The sequence below is a fragment of the Prosopis cineraria genome, unplaced genomic scaffold (genome assembly GCF_029017545.1).
Source record: "Prosopis cineraria cultivar Desert tree isolate PC_DT_omini unplaced genomic scaffold, ASM2901754v1 PC7, whole genome shotgun sequence".
Classification (NCBI taxonomy): Eukaryota; Viridiplantae; Streptophyta; class Magnoliopsida; order Fabales; family Fabaceae; genus Prosopis; species Prosopis cineraria.
In genome coordinates this window covers 27,548,525-27,567,277 of record NW_026555338.1, presented here as the reverse complement: position 1 = coordinate 27,567,277, position 18,753 = coordinate 27,548,525, and the positions used below count along the sequence as shown (strand labels likewise).

General features: G+C 31.2%; 2 protein-coding genes across 8 annotated transcripts; both read left to right on the top strand.

Annotated features, from left to right (window-relative positions):
* The first annotated feature begins 6,675 nt into the window (after nt 1-6,675).
* Nucleotides 6,676-18,095, top strand: LOC129316324 (putative disease resistance RPP13-like protein 1). 7 transcript variants are annotated; one of them, XR_008594738.1, is made up of 5 exons: nt 6,676-6,756; nt 6,838-7,177; nt 12,705-12,804; nt 13,866-13,941; nt 14,257-14,484. XR_008594738.1 is itself a non-coding variant. In XM_054960686.1 (4 exons), the coding sequence occupies exons 2-3, from the start codon at nt 6,857-6,859 to the stop codon at nt 13,893-13,895; spliced, it is 351 nt and encodes a 116-aa protein (XP_054816661.1). In that variant the 5' UTR covers nt 6,676-6,756; nt 6,838-6,856; the 3' UTR covers nt 13,896-13,941; nt 14,257-14,484. The 7 variants fall into 7 exon arrangements, 4 of the variants coding, with proteins under 4 accessions (XP_054816661.1, XP_054816659.1, XP_054816660.1 ...); XR_008594737.1 differs by having other exon boundaries at nt 12,601-12,804; XR_008594739.1 differs by lacking the exons at nt 12,705-12,804; nt 13,866-13,941 and adding an exon at nt 17,858-18,095 and having other exon boundaries at nt 14,257-14,371.
* On the top strand, nt 7,468-8,025 carry LOC129316323 (putative disease resistance RPP13-like protein 1). The gene has a single exon (XM_054960682.1). It carries the CDS (start codon nt 7,468-7,470, stop codon nt 7,879-7,881), a length of 414 nt encoding a protein of 137 aa, XP_054816657.1. The 3' UTR covers nt 7,882-8,025.
* Nucleotides 18,096-18,753: the final 658 nt, after the last annotated feature.

The following is an 18,753-nucleotide window of genomic DNA, read 5'->3' as shown; positions in this document are numbered from 1 at the left end:
AATGTTTGTGAGGGCATCGGCCCTCCCACGAATTAAACAAGCGGGTCTGTCCATGCGATGGTAGAAACCAATGTCAAACATCAATGCTCTTAAAATTAGGATATTTGAAAATTTCCCCAGAAAATTTAATTTTCTCCAAATGCTCTTAACATTAGGGGCAACAATCCTTTCGTCAAATAACACCACTGAAATTGAAAATGGAAGCAAGGGAAGATAACACATCCCCTGTTTAAAAGATTAAGAGCATCTTAGTGAGTTAGAAGGACGAGGGCAGGAAAGAGACAGAAGGCGAAGGGTAGCTTGGGGATGGTTAAATTACAAGTTCTCTTCATTATTTTATAATTTCCGACAAGATGAAGGTTTTGATGGATCAATCTTTAATTTCCTTCTTTTCTCCTTCTTTATCCCCTATTCAAATTTATCCTACCAGAGAGATTCACCAAATTTTATTTGTTGCAATATCAGGTACTTACTTTTTTGTGACTTTTTAACGTGAATATTTCCTTTCCATGGCTAGTAGCCCTGGGAGAAGCATGCTGGTGTATTGCAATAAGTTAACACGTCTAAGGAATGAAAGGGAATCACTCTGCTTAGAGGAACTTCTATTTTCTCATCTGAACTTCCATGTTTGCATATATCTTCATACATATTAATTCATGACAGTTTTTTCTTTTTTTAATCCTAATTACAACAAATATGAGGCTTGAAACCCATGATTTTTAGAATGTGTTTTTCAAAGCCTACTTACCATCTACTATGCTGTATCAAAAATACAGGAGCCACATGCAGAATGACAATGTCCTTTTTTAGTCATCCCCTCTTCCAACAAGTATTCTTTTTCATTAGGTCCACATTAACGAAACAAGGAGGAAAATATGAGTCGGGCCTAACATGCTCTGAAGGAAGAGAAAGCTGTGCTTAAAGTGCGAGTGCTGCTGCACAGTGAAGTTGAATTTTTGAGGGGAATGCTTTTAATGCTGTTGATGAAATATATCTTCTTCAGATTCTGAGTTTCTATTAGTTTTAAGTTATGTTTGGTTTACTTTTCAACTTAGGTTGGGAGATAAAATGACCATAAAATTTTTTTTGGATTAAAATAAAATTGAGCGAGTGTTGGGGTTTGAGCGAGCGTTGTCAACAAAGCTACTTGAAGGAGCTTTTATACTAACCGAGCGTTGGTGATGGACATTGGCAGCATTTAATGCTTTTATTAGTTTTCTCTCTCTTCAGTCTTCACGATCATGGTGGCCGATCCTCCCATCTCATTTGCTCTGCTTCATGAGTCGTGAAAGCTCTTCACCTCCTTCTCCTTTGCTCTGCTGAATCTGACCAAAGATTGTGCTCGCCGCCACTGCTAGCCAATCTTCTATCCAAGGTAGCGCCACTTGCTCCCACTATCATGTCTTTCGTCTTTATCTCTAGTTCATGGAATGACAGAGGTGAATAGAAGAAGCAAAAGGATCCATGTCTGGTTCATTGAATGAGTAAAGAAAGCATGAAGGGGACTCTCTGTGAAATGGGAAGCAAAAGAAGACTCTAAAAGATCAGTGATAGTGTGAAAGAAGCGGTCAGTTTCAGGAAGAATGGCAACGAGAAATGGGCTGATAAATTATTTAATTACTTGTTAAAGGAATAATGGTTAAATATGTTAACATTAAGCATCTGGATTTTGTACTCACAAATTCATCATATTTGTTTTTCACATCTATCTATTTACTTAATAAAAATGCATTTTGATTTATGAAATATATATATATATATATATATATTGCATTGATTTAATTTATGAGATGAAAATATAGATGACCATGAGCAATAGATAACAGTAGGACATCCTTGTCAAATTTACTTAGATTATCAAAATAGACATATCATGTTCATGATATAATTAAAAAATAAATTATAGATTATATGACGAATATTTTATAATTTATAAATTTATTTTAACTTTTTATAATTGAATAAAAAATTTGTGATGTAATTTAATTTGTCAAATCTACCTTGAATCCATTGGTTTAAGTTTATGAAACTCTCATCCATTTATAATAGTCTTTTTATGGTTTTGCAAATGCCATGTTTTCTGGTTGATGGTATGCTTGATTACTAAGTACAGAATATCTACTTTAATATATTTGTTTAGTATTTACTATTAAATTATAATTATGGTTATTATACTTGTATATTTGTATTTATTAATTATTAGTAAAGCAAAAACAAAATTGATTGCATTAATTTTATCAAGTTTATTGAGTAAATATTTATGATGCGAGTATTTGATAATAATGTATTAACTCCTTTAATAAATTTTTCACATCCACGTATATTTTATTAAACTCATTATAGTTATTATTTTATCTTTTTCATAATTGAATATTTTAAATTTTATCATTTAATTATAACTTTTTAAATATTAAGATTTTTTACTTATTAATTGTAATTTTAAGTTTTTGTCATTACATATTTCAATTGGTTTTTGAATTAAATCATTCAAAAAAATTTCAGTTTATTTAATTGACTTCTGACAAAAAAATATTCAAACATAAATCATGTCACATTCACTGACTTTTCTCCTAATCTTAGTTTGCTAACCTCAGTTGTAAATTTTTTAATCGAAACACACACTTGTATTATATTACACACCCTTTTAGAAGTTAATGTTTGAGGAGATCTTGCGGCCATTAGCGTCACTTATTCATGAGTGAAAATCTAGTTGGTTGGGGTTTCCTTTTGACATGGTTGTAAAAAGCCTCAGTGGCTAGGTAATGCTGCTTCAGATAGCTGGATTCTTGGTTGTGAAAATGCAAGATGTAGACTCTGTCAAAAGTTTTAAAAGCTTGGGAAAATGACATTTAAGGCACTCTAAAGGAAATTTATTGTTATAAGAGCTCATTTGTTTTATATTGGATATTGTCTTGTAAAATCACATATATATTATTGTTAAAAGATGAAATTTAACCTATATTTTTTGTTATAATTTTCTCAGAAATTTAACAAGTTAAGTTCAGCTTTTAACAAAACATCTACATGTTTGTAACCAAAACAATATCTAATGCAAAATTGATGAATCATTATTATGATAAATTTTGTTGAGAGGGCCTTAAATATTATTCACCCTAATATTATGCTTGGCAAGAGATGAAAGTGAGGGGAGGGAAAAATTTTGGGGGGGGGGGGACAATATTCCCCCCCCTGGCTATGGAGAGAAAAGTGGAGGAGAGAGAAAGAGTAGAAGGAAAATAACATGTGAGACTAATATGTTTTTATCTTTAACTTTTCTATCAAAGTATGGAGAGATTTTGAAGAGAAAATTTCACTTTCAAATTTACCCATCAATTTTTTTTATTGCTACATACCCCATGCTTCTCTTTATTTTTATCATGATATTTGTAGCATAATTACATTTTAATCATAAACTTTTAGTAAACAAGTAGTATATTTAATTTTTAGACAAATAAACAAATGCTAATTCTAAATTTTTAGATTAATTTTTAGTTAAGTACCTTATATTTGGTGGTTGTAGTTTCAAATTTTAAGATTATTATGGATTACAATAATTTTAATTATGTTTTTGTTCAGTCAATAATATATGATAAAAATTATTATAGATATAATATGTTAAAATACTAAATTTTATTATATAAATATTTTTATAAATAATAAAGCTATTATTATTCATATAAAATTGATAATTTTTCTTTTTTCTTTCACTCAACCAAGTATAATGAAAAAAAAATTATATTCCTCTTATTTTTTTTTATTTTAATTTTTTCTCTTTCTATTTTTTTCTTCTTTCTCTGCAAGCCAAGCATAGTATAAAAGTTTTTCATGCGGCAGGGACGCTAAAGACTTGATTGAACCATCATTACCTACTCAAGATAAATATTCTTCATTTTTTCGGTTGACAAGAGAGTTCTAGACTTGAAATTTGAATCCAAACTTTTATATTATGATCAAGTCAACCATGTGCTCTTTATTTTCAAGAAGCTTGACTGTTTTAATTGTTTTGTCGAGAGAACTTTAACTTAAAATTGTTATTCACTGATTTTAACAGGATTCTGTTCAAGTCAATGAACATTTTCCGATTTTACAATGGATAGATTTCTACTATTCTCTTTTCCTGAGATAACTTTGACACACATATTTCTTTTGAATTTTAAGAAGCAGATGACTCAATTAAACATTGTTGGACAACTTCAAAACTATTATCCCTAATCTTTATTATAAGACATCTTTTATTATTTCATTGAAATAAAGAAAAGGTAGCTAAATCATTAATTTTGTAAAAAAATATAGTAAACTTTTAATTTTATACACCGCCTCTTATATTTAATGAGTTTAAATAAAAATAATATTATAAAAATATAATTAATATTTTATTAAATATTTTATATTAAGAACTATCAATCTTTTTTAGAAAGTGTCTTGAACACTCATTAACTATCATAACAGTTCCCTCTTCCTGATAAATGTAATTCAAGGAGTTGGTTAAAACTTTCACTAACTTTCTTCAAATATACGTCACAGCAAACTTCTTAACACTTGTTTCATACGGCTAACAATACTTCCTTCTTCGAAATAGTCCTTGTCTTCAAGAATGATCATCAAAACAATTAAACTCAGGATACACTTGTTGCATACGGAAGCGATATTTATTCATATTTAATTATGAATAAAAAGGGGTCAAGGTTTTTTTTTTTTTTTCTTTTGGCCCCGTCTACTATGAATTCAATTAAGAGTAAGATTTGTATACTTACCTTTGTGTATTTAATATACTTTTAATCACTTGAATCAAGGCATGTGAATTTTAATATGTTAATAATATTAATAACAAAAATTTATTATAGAATAAATAATCTATAGTAGATATATATATTTTGATTTAATTAAAAACAAGCACATTAAGTATATAATATTAAGTAGATAATTTTTTCGTTTGATTAAACTCGAGATGCACTACTTGTAGGTCATGTAACTTTTAAACAGTTGGAGGTGAACGGTTATGAAATAAAATAAGTTATCATTTATATGTTCAACATGCATATGGATAAAAAAGAATTAAAATAAAAAAAATTTTTGTATTTTAAATTTGTAATTTGCATGAGAGTAATGAATTTTGAAATAAAATGTATTGTTTAAGTTTTTAATATGCATGATGTAAAAGAAAGTATCAAATATAATGAGTTGTGGATCTATATTTTATGCTATCATTTTAACATATTTTTTATTTATTTACTTTCCTTTTTAAATCATAAATCAATATTTATTAATACCAAGTGATTACACGCCCAAAAGGGGCTTTCAGATCAAAAATTGATGAAAGCCCAATGGAGAGATCCAACGGACACAATTTTTTTACATGAACCCTTTGAATCTATTTTTCTTAAATTGAGATTAAAAACAAAAATAAAAAGATTAAAGAGATTGATATATTATAGATTTTATAAATTTAAAAATAAATAATATTTGGCTAAAATTGATGAGAAAGCATTGGATGATCCATTTTTTATAATAGAAGATAGCCAGTGTTACTCAAAAATAATTTATAACTAAATGTATACTTTTATTTGGTGAGGTAAAGTGTCACGTGTCATTTTCAATAAAAAATTTGTGAGCTCTATATAAAAAGTTAATGTTCGTCAAATAAAAATTAACTAAGCCATTTTTAAAAATTGAGAATTTATTTTACACTACCTTATTATATAAGTTACCTAATGTTTCTGAAAAAAAATAATTTAAGGCAAAATTTACACCTTTATTCAATTATACATGAAGAAATGGTCAAATCCGTTCAGCTCAAAATTGCCAAAATTGAATGGTACTCCTGAAAGAGGCATTTTTGAGTTACCATGAGTTTGACTAATTTGTTCATAAATGCATGTTTTATTTTTTTAACAGATATCTATACTCTATTGTGTTTCCCTATTTTAAAAAAATTATATTCTTTCATTAAAATTGAGGTACACTAATATCTCTTACTGCAATTGGATTATTTTATAACAATAAATTCACAACGTCTTTATATCTAAAGTATTTTATTGATTATATAAATAAATTTTCAAAAAGCAGATTTTCAGCAACTTCTATAATATAGATCAAAAATTTTTTAAGAAAAAAAATTTAATTCACTTAAATTTTAGCTTAAAAAACTCATATATACGTTTGCAACAAAAACGTATAATTCAAGTGTATAGGGTGTAAAATGAATCCCCATTAAGTATTAACAAAAACATTTTTAGGAAATTATCCCTCATTTAACTTGACAATACTTAAATCTAACATAATTAGATAGTCATATAAAAATTGTGAAAAAAGGAAAAAATAAAGTACAAAACACTTCATAATACTAATAGGGTTGGATCTAATGTAAGAAGTTAATCTTCCATAATGTGATGAACTAAGTTCAGATTCTATTATTAGCGGTGCCACATTTTATGACCAACTGAAGTAATAAAACAAAAACTTCATAGTGTCAACGAAGAGAATAATGATAGTAATAAAAAAAAATTATGGAATGAAATCGGGTACTTAAAAAAAGTTAAACATTGAGCTACTTATCAAATCATAAGTCATAACCAGTCAAGGCAGGTATTCAAGGACTGAAATGCCACGTTAAAAATCTCCCGGAATATTTAAAAAAAAAAAAAAACTTGAAAGTCTCCTATGACATGAGATGAGACAGTTTCGAGCGCGATGATGGCGAAGTGGAGACGAACCGAAAGCATTTTCTACACACTCCTGCTATATATCTCACTCCTTGTAATACCTTTCTCCTAAGCATTTCAGTCTCTTTCTTGTTCGTTTTGGATTTTCATCTTCGGTTGATTCCATCTTTTGCAGACGCACAGCGGCTTCATCCATGGCCGCAGCTTTGGTTGGTGGTGCTTTTCTCTCTGCTTTTCTTCAAGTGGCTTTTGACAGGCTGGCATCTCGTGGTGTCCTCGACTTCTTCAAGAACCGAAAATTGAACGAAACATTACTGAATAAGTTGAAGATCGTGCTGTTATCCATCGATGCTGTGTTTGATGATGCAGAGCAAAAGCAGATCACTAATACAAAGGTGAAGGACTGGATTTATATGGTCAAAGATGCTGAGGATGTCTTGGACGAGATTGATTATGAAGTGCTCAAGCGCAAGGTGGAAGCCGAACATCAGAGTAAAACCAGTGCTACAGCCAAGGTACGAAACTTCTTCGGTGCTTCTGTACATTTGAGAAGGCAATTGAATCCAAGATTAAAAACGTCCTTGAAAATCTTGAATATCTTGCAATTCAAAAGGATATATTAAGATTGAATGAACGTGGTAACGGTGCTGCTGTATTAACAAGTTATGTACCTCCTAGATTGCCAACAACATCTTTGGTGGATGAAACTAGAACATATGGTAGAGATGATGACAAAAAAACGATCATTGAATGGTTGCTATCAGACAAGGATAACACCCAGCTATCTATCATTTCTATAGTGGGTATGGGTGGATTGGGTAAAACTACCCTTGCCCAGCTTGTTTATAATGATAGGATGGCTATGGATGAATTTGACATCAAAGCTTGGGTGTGCGTCTCTGATGAGTTTGATGTCCTAAGAGTAACAAAAACAATTTATGAGGCAATCACTATGTCTAGGGATGATACCAACGATTTAAACGTGCTTCAAATTAAATTGAAGCAGCGGTTGAGTCAGAAGAGATTTCTCATTGTTTTAGACGACGTGTGGAATGAAAATTTTATGCTATGGGAGGCCTTGCAATCACCGTTCAATCATGGGGCTCCTGGAAGTAAAATTATTCCAACCACTCGCAGTGTAAAGGTTGTTTCAACCATGCGTTCTTCTAAAATACATTCATTGAAGCCCTTACCAGAAGGAGATAGTTGGCTTAAGTGAATACGCATTCCATGGTAGAGATGCTCTTTCTTCAAGCTATGACCTTGAAGAAATCGGTAGGAAAATAAGTAAAAAGTGCAAAGGGTTGCCTTTAGCTTTGAAAGTCATTGGGAGTCTCTTGTACGCGGAGTTTTCTCATGTACAGTGGAATGGCATTTTAAGAAGTGAGATATGGGAGGAGAAAAGCGATAGCAAAATTCTCCCTTCTTTGAGATTGAGTTATCATTATCTCCCTTCTTATCTCAAGAGATGCTTTGCTTATTGCTCTATATTCCCTAAAGATTATGACTTTGACAAGGAGCGTTTAATTCAGTTATGGATGGCAGAAAATTTTCTACCATGTGCCCATCAAAGCAAAGTTGCAAGAGAAGTAGGAGAACAATTCTTCCATGACTTATTGTCGAGGTCATTTTTTCAACAATCAATGGAAGATGAAACACGCTTTGTCATGCATGACCTTATTAATGATTTGGCAAAAGTTGAATATGGAAAATTTTGTCATCTGTTGGGGTGGATGAAGAAAACAATTTGACAAAAATGACCCGCCATGTTTCATTTTTAAGAACTTTCTATGAATACTCCAATCGATTTGAGGTTTTGTGCCAGGCTAATAAATTGCGAACGTTCTTGCCTCCATCCATGCAAGGACATAGAAGTACAAGCCACACCTCTTTCCTTTATTGCATATCTTTCAAGGTTATTCTCGATTTAGTATCCAAGTTTAGATGCATGCGTGTTTTGTCTCTGTCTGATTATCATCACATTGTGAGTTTGCCCGATTCCACAGGAAATCTCAAACATCTACGCTTTTTAGACTTATCAGGAACTAAGATAAAGAAATTGCCTGATTCAATCTGCCAACTTTTTCATTTACAATTATTAAAGTTGTGGCGTTGTCGTGATTTGAAAAAGTTGCCCATGGATGTGCATAAACTCATGAATCTACGTCATCTTGATTTTCGTGAGACTCAAGTGAGGGAGATGCCAAAGCAATTGGGTAAATTGAAAAATTTTCAGGTGCTGTCATCATTTATTGTAGACAGATGTGGTCAGTCAAACATTAAACAGTTGAACGAATTTAATCTTTGTGGATCAGTTTCCATATTAGAGTTGCAGAATGTAGTTTCTCCTGCAGATGCTTTAACAGTTAATTTGAGAAACAAGATATACCTTAAGGAATTGACATTAGAATGGATTATGGACCATGAAAAATCACAAATTGACCAGGATGTCCTAGAGAAGCTCCAACCTCATCAAAATTTAAAAAAGTTATCAATTAACAGCTATGGGAGTATCAGATTTCCTGGTTGGTTTGCAGATCATTCACTGTCCGGCATAGTATCCCTAGTGTTGAGGAATTGCAAATTCTGTATGCCCTTGCCATCGGTAGGCCTTTTCCCATCTCTCAAGTCATTGTCAATTATAGGGTGTCACAGTATACTGACTATTGGTCTAGAATTTCATGAAACTTCTACATCCCTAGAAATCTTGAGGTTTGGAGATATGGATGGTTAGGAGGAATGGAAAGGTGAAAATATCTCCAGTACTCTCTCATCTCATCTTAAAGAGTTGAGTATTGAAAATTGTCCCAAACTGAAAGGGCATCTTCCTCAACAACTTCCTTCTCTAAGGATGCTGGTTATCTGCAACTGCAAGAAGCTTGTGGCTTCCATTCCATGGGCTCCATCTCTTCACAAATTGATTTTAAGACATTGTGGAAAGGAGCAGTTGGAATGTCTTCCATCAACTTTAAAAGTGCTCGAGATTTCTGGATGCTTCAAGGAAATGAAAAAATCGAGAATACTATTTTAAATTCCTCCCTTGAAGAGTTGAAGTTTTCTGACTGTCCCCTCCTGGAATTCCCATTGCACTACTGTCATAACTTCATTTTTGAATTGGATATAAGGGGAAGACGTGACTCTCTGAAGTGTTTTCCACTATATTTATTCCCCAAGCTTCAGTCATTACTGTTGATTGAATGTAATAATCTTCAAACGCTATCTGTTTCAACGGGACAACATATACTCGCTCACAAGATTGTGCATATAAAGGAGTCCTAATTTTGTATTATTTCCTGAAGGTGGTTTTTGGGCCTCAGAGCTAGCATTTTGTTACATTGAAGCATTGAAGAATTTGAAATAGCTGCCACAGAAGATGCACATCCTCTTTCCTTCCCTTACACATCTATCAATAAAATGCTGCCCACAAGTGGAATCATTTCCAATTGGAGGTTTTCCGTTAAATCTTCGGTATCTTGATGTTTCAGTATGCCCAAAGCTCATGGCCTCTCAAATGGGCTGGCATTTGACTAAACTTGCTTCTCTACAACACTTGGGGATTGGAGATGTAGATGATGAATTTCTTCCTAATACAAGGCTATTTCCACCTTCTCCTGTTGCCACTTTGTTCCATAACTATGCAAATCTTAGATCGCTGGAACACACAAGTCTTTGCCACTTGTCCTCTTTGGAATGCTTGGCTTTTCTTGACTGTCCTAAGCTCCAATACTTTCCAAAGGATGGTTTGCCGAGTTCCCTTACTATGCTAAAAATTACAGGCCGTCCCTTGCTCCAAAGAAGATCCAAAAACAGAAAGGCAAATGCTGGGCAAAGATTTCTCACATTCCTCTTGTTGACTAGGGGTGTTCAGTCTGGACCCGTCCCGATTGACCCGATATCGTCCCGATCATATCGGGACGAGTCTTGTCCTGACCCAAAAATAATCGGGACAGGACTTTACGGGACGGGACAGGAAAGGGGTTCGGGACGGGACGGGACACGGGATTATCATCGGGACGTCCTGTCCCGTCCCGAATATTATATATATATTATTTTTTATTTTAAATATATTAACTATATTAATATAATTTATACTTATATTAATTATATCAATTATAATTTTAATACTTGTAATTCTTATTTAAAATTAAAGTTTTTTTATATTGATAATTTCAATGGCATGGAGTAAGCATGACGATATCTTTCTTTATAATATATTAATGATTTTAATATAAATTATTCTTATATCTATCTATTTAATAACTTTTATTTATAACATATTTTTTACTTTATTTTTAGAAGAATAATTAGCTTAGTACATTTTTACTAAAGTAAAAAAATAATGATTTGATATTGTATTTAACTTGCCTGTTATTGCTAATCTTATAGCATAAAGATCATTTGTATTTGTTATTATAATGTGTAGTTGTGATTAATATAATTCAATAATTAATTTTAAATTATTGTTATTTATGTACTTGTGTTATTTTGATTTTAAACTTAATAAATTATATGATTTAAAATTTTAATGAACGTTATTATTCAGATCTTTTTTCAATATTATTTCATTTATCGGGATGACGGGACGTCCCGATTTTATCCCAATCCTATCTCGACTCTTAACGAGAAGGGGCGACTTTCGGGATGAGACGAGACACGAGACTAAAATTCAATCCCGATCTTTTTTTTGGGACGGGACACAGGATGAGAGTGTCCCGATCCTGTCCCATCCCGTGAACACCGCTATTGTTGACATTGACCATGATATAATAATTTTAACTGAGCTTCTCAATGATGAGCGCTTCAGTTTTCGTACTATCTCTCCACTCATTAGGTATATATCTACTTCTCTCTCTTTCTTCTTCTTCTTGATTTCATGTTTGTATATATCAATAACAGCTGAAAGCCTGAAACTGGTCATAATGACCATCTTTTAGTACCATGAGTAACTTTAGTTTTGTCTCTCATTCTCAAGTCTATAATTAGGGTCCCATAGCATACACTAAGAGAGAAGCTTCATTTTAGAATTTGATAAGAAGAAGTAATATCATTCACTTATCCTGTATATAATCTTCCTAAGTCAAAATGTGGCCTCTATTTATGTAATAGTTTTAATAAGAAATGCAATTCTAATTTTAAAATTCTTATTCTAGGTTCAATTTAGGAACAAATTAATATTTGTAAAGGCATTTAGTCGTCACATATCATGAATTTTGTCAGCCAAACTCAATTTAACTCAACTTTTTAATAGTCATACTTATTTTCTTTTAATTCCAAATCATAAAAATTTGTCTTTTAGTTTTGCATTGATTTGTTTATTGATTCACATGTTTATAGAAATTTTCATTTTCGTACACACCAATAAAAGAAGGTGCAGAAAATGAACTTAATCTCTTAACACAAGCAACACCATTTTCGCCTGTCATACAATTGTAATTAGGCATCATTTTGTCCCATATCATGTAGTAGAGAAAAACTACTTTAAAATTGAATGAAAAGAAATAATACCATTTACTTATTATGCATATGAACTTATTTGGTTAAAATATGATATGTTTTGTTTTACTAAAGCAAATAAAACTTACCACTCTAATTTCAATCTAAGGACAATTTAATATTGTAAAAGACATCTAATCATTACATTGTATGAATTTTTGTTACCCAAACTCCTTTTAACTCTATCATTTAATAAAATTAGTTATTATGATGCGGTTAAACATTCTATATTAATGAATCAAATAACAAGAGTGATTGACACCACTTGACTGATGTTAAACATAATCATATTCCATGATAGTTTAATATTGTTGACCGTTTGCCTTTTTTGAAAGACTAAAACTTTGACATCAATCATTCACATATCAAGTAGCACAGTAGCAACTGTTATCAGAAACATCAGGCTTTGACCTACACTTATGTGAACATACCCTGAATTTCATAGGAGATCAGTGTTCATCAGCTTTGTTTGATGGAAATGGCTCAAAATCACTTGGTTTCCATTGTTGCTGAATTTGACATTTGAGTCATTTTTCATTGCCGTTGAAGGGTCGCAAGCTGGGAACAAACATGTATGGTGTTGCTACAACTCCAAACTCTGGTGCCTGGATAGACTAAACTCTAGAACGTACAGCATGTTTTTATACAGGTTACATTGATCTTTCACTTGCTGATCACCAATTGCACTTCAAACATATTATCATGAAGGATTCTTGACATGCAAGCTTTTTAGATGATCACACAATAAACAATTAGATGTAGGAAAGTGAGCATTTGATGGTTGTATCAAGCCCAAATTGTCCAGCTTCACAATGCTACACATAATGTTCGTATTTTTTGTCTGCCCCTCCCCCTATTTTTTAGTTTTATACTTCATTGTTTTTTATTATATTCTTATGGAAGATTTCATATCAAAGAGAAAAGTCTAATATCAATACAGAACACTATTAGTGTGCTGAGCATAAGATTTTTCTTGCTTGTATCTGTATTGTAGACTTACGAATAATTATATTTATTTTAATGTGCTAGTGAAATATTTGTATGACAGTTTGCAGTCATTTATTGTTTTATTTGGGACATAGTCAATGGTGAGAATCACTAATAATGATTCTCTCTTTGTTTTGGAGTATTTTAGACTATATTTGATACTTAAAAATTGCCTTTGCATTATGTTGAGGCATTTGATCGTTCAACTGACCTATTACATACAGTTCTAGGAAGACACAGAATGGTGATAATTTAATTTTTGAAGACCTTGGATTGGATGCTATTGCAAAATTTGAGAAATTGTGATAACTTAAAGTTTGCATATTAGTTATGAAAACAAAATAAATATGAATCCATGAAATGAAATTACTGCATTTTGGTTCCCTGCAATTTGAAATCCCAAAGAAAAGTTTCAATGGCATTTGCAGAGACTAATCCAGCTTTCTTTCCTGGCAAGGCTGTCATACTGTCCCCTCAACATAAGTGACCCTTCTTGTATACTTCTCGTATTGTCCAATTGCTAAGGACTACTATTTTTCTCTTATTTATAGTTTCCAAACATTAGAAATGTTTCAATGAACCTTAGTTTCCTTCTCTCCATTATCTCCCATGATACAACCATAACCTAAAAGACATATTCATCAAGTCATATTTGTCTAGCACATTATCAGGTACCTATTTGCCATCCTATTTTATGATCAGAATGTTTCCTATGTCTAACAGTGTTGGGCAAAGTATGCTACCGCGCTGTGATAGGCTAAGACATATAAGAAATCAAAGGGAATCACTCGACTTAAAGGTGGCGTCTATTTTCTTACCTGAATATCCATGTTCACATGTATCTTCATATATTAATTCATGACAGATTTGATCCTAATTAAAACAAAAATGAGGATTGTGAGAACCATGGTTTCATTTTTGCTCATGGGAACTAAACCAAATTGCAATTAGAAGTTGCTTTTCGTGATGCCAATGAAGCTATTTATTTTATTAGAAAGTGTTTTCCAAAGCCTACTTACTCTCTGTTCTATTACATCAAACTAATGGAACCAAGTGCAAATGAAAATGATCTTTCAATTGTCTTCTATTCTAACATGTCTTCTTTGTGTATTAGGTCCATATTACTTCTTTGAAACGCAGCTAGAGAAGGGGCAAAATATGAATCAGACCTAATGTACTCAGGGAAATGAAAGCTCTACCAAAGTGTGAGATAGCTGAGTTGCAGCAAGGTAGGAACCAATGTCAAACATCATTTGTCACAACTCAAAAATTAGGTGTGAACGACTTGGAACATGAGATAACTCATATCCCTAAAGTTTTTAATAACTAGAAACACTTGCTAATCTTCTTAGATTCACAAACCATGTATAAGATTTGCTACCAAGTGAGATCTTATATAATAAAAAAAATGTTTAGCTTTTTCTTTCTCTACAAAAGTGTCAATAGATTGCTCCCTGAAAAAATTTAACATCTTGAAATTATTATAACAGTACAACCCCAAAATATAACCAGGTGAGGATCCCACCTATAAAATAGGTGGAGCATAACTAGCTAAGATACAAAACAATTAAAATGGGTTAAGGGCTTTACAATCATATTATGGAGAGACAATGTGCAATTGAAGGATTTCTATTTGGCTGTCTGCACAAATACTTCTTGGGAGCCTACCTGAAGTGCAGGTTCAACTATATTATCTAAAGTCAAAAATATTTACCAGTAAATAACGTCCCCAATCATGAACATAAGTAAACAATAACGATGGATATATTAAACTCTAAATCTTTGAAGTAGATTGGCATTCAATAGTAAAAGAATAACAACTATATAATGAATCATTATTCTCATATTTGAATAATTAAGAATACAAGTACAAAAATAACAGTCATAAAAATTAAAATTTATAAATAAACTCAACAAAGTTTACTTATATAAAAATGAATATATAATTTAAAAACTTTATTCTTTTTAGGATCCAAATAAAACAAATAACAGGCATGGATACACAATTTACGAGGGTAAATAACTTATTTGACATGGCAATAAGCCACAAAAAGTAAGATCAAGCATAAAGCTCACAAATAACAGGCATGGATTATATCCACAAAACTATATCTTACATTCCACGTGTGTTGGCCGACACATGAAGCTAACACCTCTAATGCACTCTGCTAGCTAGATGTATCATGATGCGTCAAGGGCTAACGAAACTGTTGTTAGCAACCAGTGTTCTATATTTAGTCCTATAAAACATTTCCGACATGCATGGAATCTAAAATACTTACAATTCAAATTGTCCTTTAATTTGTAAAGTACAAATAATATTTTCATCAGTAATTTATCCAATCCATGCATGTATAATACTTTGAGAAAAATAAAATACCATGAAAATAGTTGCATAAATAAATTTAAAGAATAAATAAGATATTTATATACGTTAAATCAACTTAATTATAAAGGTAGTAGGAAAATTTATTTAGAATAAATGAAAAATAAAATAAGAGCAAGACTATCACTTCTATTTATTGGGGAACGTTATTTACTCACCTGAGACATTCCCAAATAAATATACTTTGCCCTTTAACAAACCTCACAAAAAATCACCGTAATGGCTACCTAAGCACCCAAAAAGAAAAAAAAATCATTGTTAAATTTTAACCCAATCTTCTTCCTTTATTATCAACCCTGTTATAACTTTTCTTCATTCTTAGCCATAATAGAGTCACCTTGCGACTATTATAAATAAATACCAGCTTCCATAAAAATTTTAGTTTCTTTCAAGCAAATTCATACATCTACTCATAAAAGCAAGCTTTAGAATAGGTATGCCTCCCAACAACTTTCTAGCATCAAAGAAGATCACATAAGAATGGGAAAATCATTTTCCACAAATCCAATCCCTAGCTAATTTACAACTACTACTTCATTCATTTAGCTTGTAATTCTCTCCTTTTGTAAAAGATATTGAATAACCTTGTTTTTTTGTGCTTAGCAATCAACTTAAAGAAAAATATCTCCTAACCATTAAAACATCTGCAAGTGTTTATTTTACATTTGCATCCATCTCATAATACATTCAAAATGCTTCTTTTCATTGACTCTAAATCACAAGTTCATGTAAAACCTTTATGAGTGATATTTATCATTTTTCTTTTACACAAACACGAATATTAGATGACTCATATTATAATCTAGCCAATATTCTCCTCTACTATTTAACTATTCATTTTTAGTTACAATCCCTTTTGCACTTCTCATCAGATACCTAACATGCGTCAACAACCAACAAATAAAACATGTTTCATAGCCCACAATACCCATTCAACTTTTATTCATCAACGAGATTTCACAATAACTTCCAATCACACCCAATTTATTATCTTGTTGCAACTTAGAAAGAGAAGGAAAAATACAGATTTTAGTTCTCAATCATTCAACAAAGAAGCAACTGCAAAATATTATAAAAGTACCTATCTATTTTAGCTCCTTTTCCTTCAAACTTTTCGATGGGCAAATGCTTCAAACCTTCCCTGTTTTAGACGTTCAGCAGCAGGGGAAGAGAAGAAAACTTAATCCCACACACAGCACACATGACAATGGACGATTGAGGGAGAGAAAGAAAAGCTGAAGATCAAACTCACACACACCACAGCAACGGACACAAAAAGACCAGAGGAATCGTGTGGGAGAAGGAAGTAGAAGATTCGAGAGAGGCAGAGGAAGGTGGCGTGAATTTACCTTTTTTTTTTCCAATTCCCTCTCCCATAAATAGTTGCCGATGATTTAGAGAGGATGGGACGGTGTTGTTTTGTTTTGTTTTTTACTTCATTCATTCATTCATTCATTCATTCATTCATTTTGCATTGACATAAAACTAGAGTTATAGGACACATTAACAGGCCAGACTAAGATTTAAACTCAAGACTGAATGAAAGTTATAAGATACATTCTCCAATATATTAGAAATTCTCTTCTCTTTATTTTCTTTTTCTTTTAGTCTATAATTTTAAATGTAAATATGAAATAAGAAATCTTATTATTATTATTTTTTTAATAACAAAACGAAACCAAAAAACCAACTAATCCATATAACCAGTGGTATTATTACAATCCTTATCCAAAATGTTTGCAAGTTCTTCAAGAATCTGCTAGTGGAAGCCAAGCAAAGCCCCTGACCCATGTTTCGCTAACCAATTAACTGTTTCATTGATCATTCTCGAAACATTATTAATTTTTTATTCCTATACATTTTGTTTTAATGTATTTTTTTTTACTTACTAGGTTAATTAATTGTTTATTGTTTATTTAAAGAATATTTAATTATTTTGGGTCATTACATCATTAATGCTATGATGGTATGATTTAATGAAATCCTTTATACCAACCTCATCAATATTAATATAAAAAAATATAAAAAATAAAAGTATGTGAAATTTTAAATATGTCCCTATATAACAAATTTAAAAAGTGATGCCATGTTACTTTTTTTTCTAGTAAAAAATAATTTTAAAAATACTTTTTAACTATTACTTAAAAAACTGCACTGTAACTTATAAATAAAATTAAATAAATTTTTTAAAATATGACTTATAAATGAGATTGAAGGAAATATATTGGTTTGTATATTTTGTTTTATATTAGTGCTATAATGGTAGGATTTAATGGATATGATTATTTTTCTCATGTGTCTAACAATATCTCAAATCCGAATCTCTTAGATTCACAAAATGGCTATATTGATGTTGAAAGAGAGAGAAGCATGACTCACTTGTTTCAAGCTCGAAGAGTAGAAGTGGATCCCACCTGTGTGTTTTTGTTTCTCTATACCCAATGTAAATCGCCACTTAAATCTCACCCAAATCTAAACTATCACTGGTGTTTAGAACGAAAATCTAGTAGAGGGAGCGAGGGAGGGAGGAAATTCAAGCTAGTCTCAACCCCCTATCTTCCATCTCTCTTCACTAGATTTCCCTATTGCTTTGTAATATAGTTTTGCTTCAAAGTTTCCTACTAATTATCATTATCATTATTACAGATTACAGCAATCATTGAAAGAATAAGCAAGAACTTGCATCTTCTGTATTTTCTTATTCCTAATTTTGCAGCAGCCTACAATTTACGACTGGTCTTTATGCTATGTACGTCCATTGTTATTACTATTATAACTACTACTTATTCTCCTTAATAAACAGCAAGGTTTTAAAAATTGAACCGATCGTTGAACCGGACTAGGAACTGGTTTACAGTTCATTGATTCAACCATGGTCGAACCGTATTTAAACCAATTGATATTAAATTAATATATTTTTAATTTATATATCATGATTAAATAAAAAATGCATTTAAATATGTCTTTTTTTAAAAAATATATCATAAATGCTTTGTAATATAATTTACTATTGATGAATACATGATTAATATTAATTATAAATAAAGCTTTTTATTTAAAAATTAAGAAAGATGTTGATAGAATGATAAATATTTGATATTTTTTGAAAATATGTTTAAGCTAAATTAAGAAGATCAAGTTTAAACAAAAAAATATACATAAATAATAGAAAGTGTAAAAATTTAAAAAAAAATGTGTAAGTGCACAGTATTTGTTTGAGCCCCA

Coding starts and splice junctions, on each gene's coding strand:
- LOC129316324 (XM_054960683.1), top strand. CDS start 6,857: ATGGCCGCAGCTTTGGTTGGTGGTGCTTTTCTCTCTGCTTTTCTTCAA. Junction 7,178..12,600: donor AAACCAGTGCTACAGCCAAG/GTACGAAACTTC, acceptor TGAATTTCATAG/GAGATCAGTGTTCATCAGCT.
- LOC129316323 (XM_054960682.1), top strand. CDS start 7,468: ATGGGTGGATTGGGTAAAACTACCCTTGCCCAGCTTGTTTATAATGAT.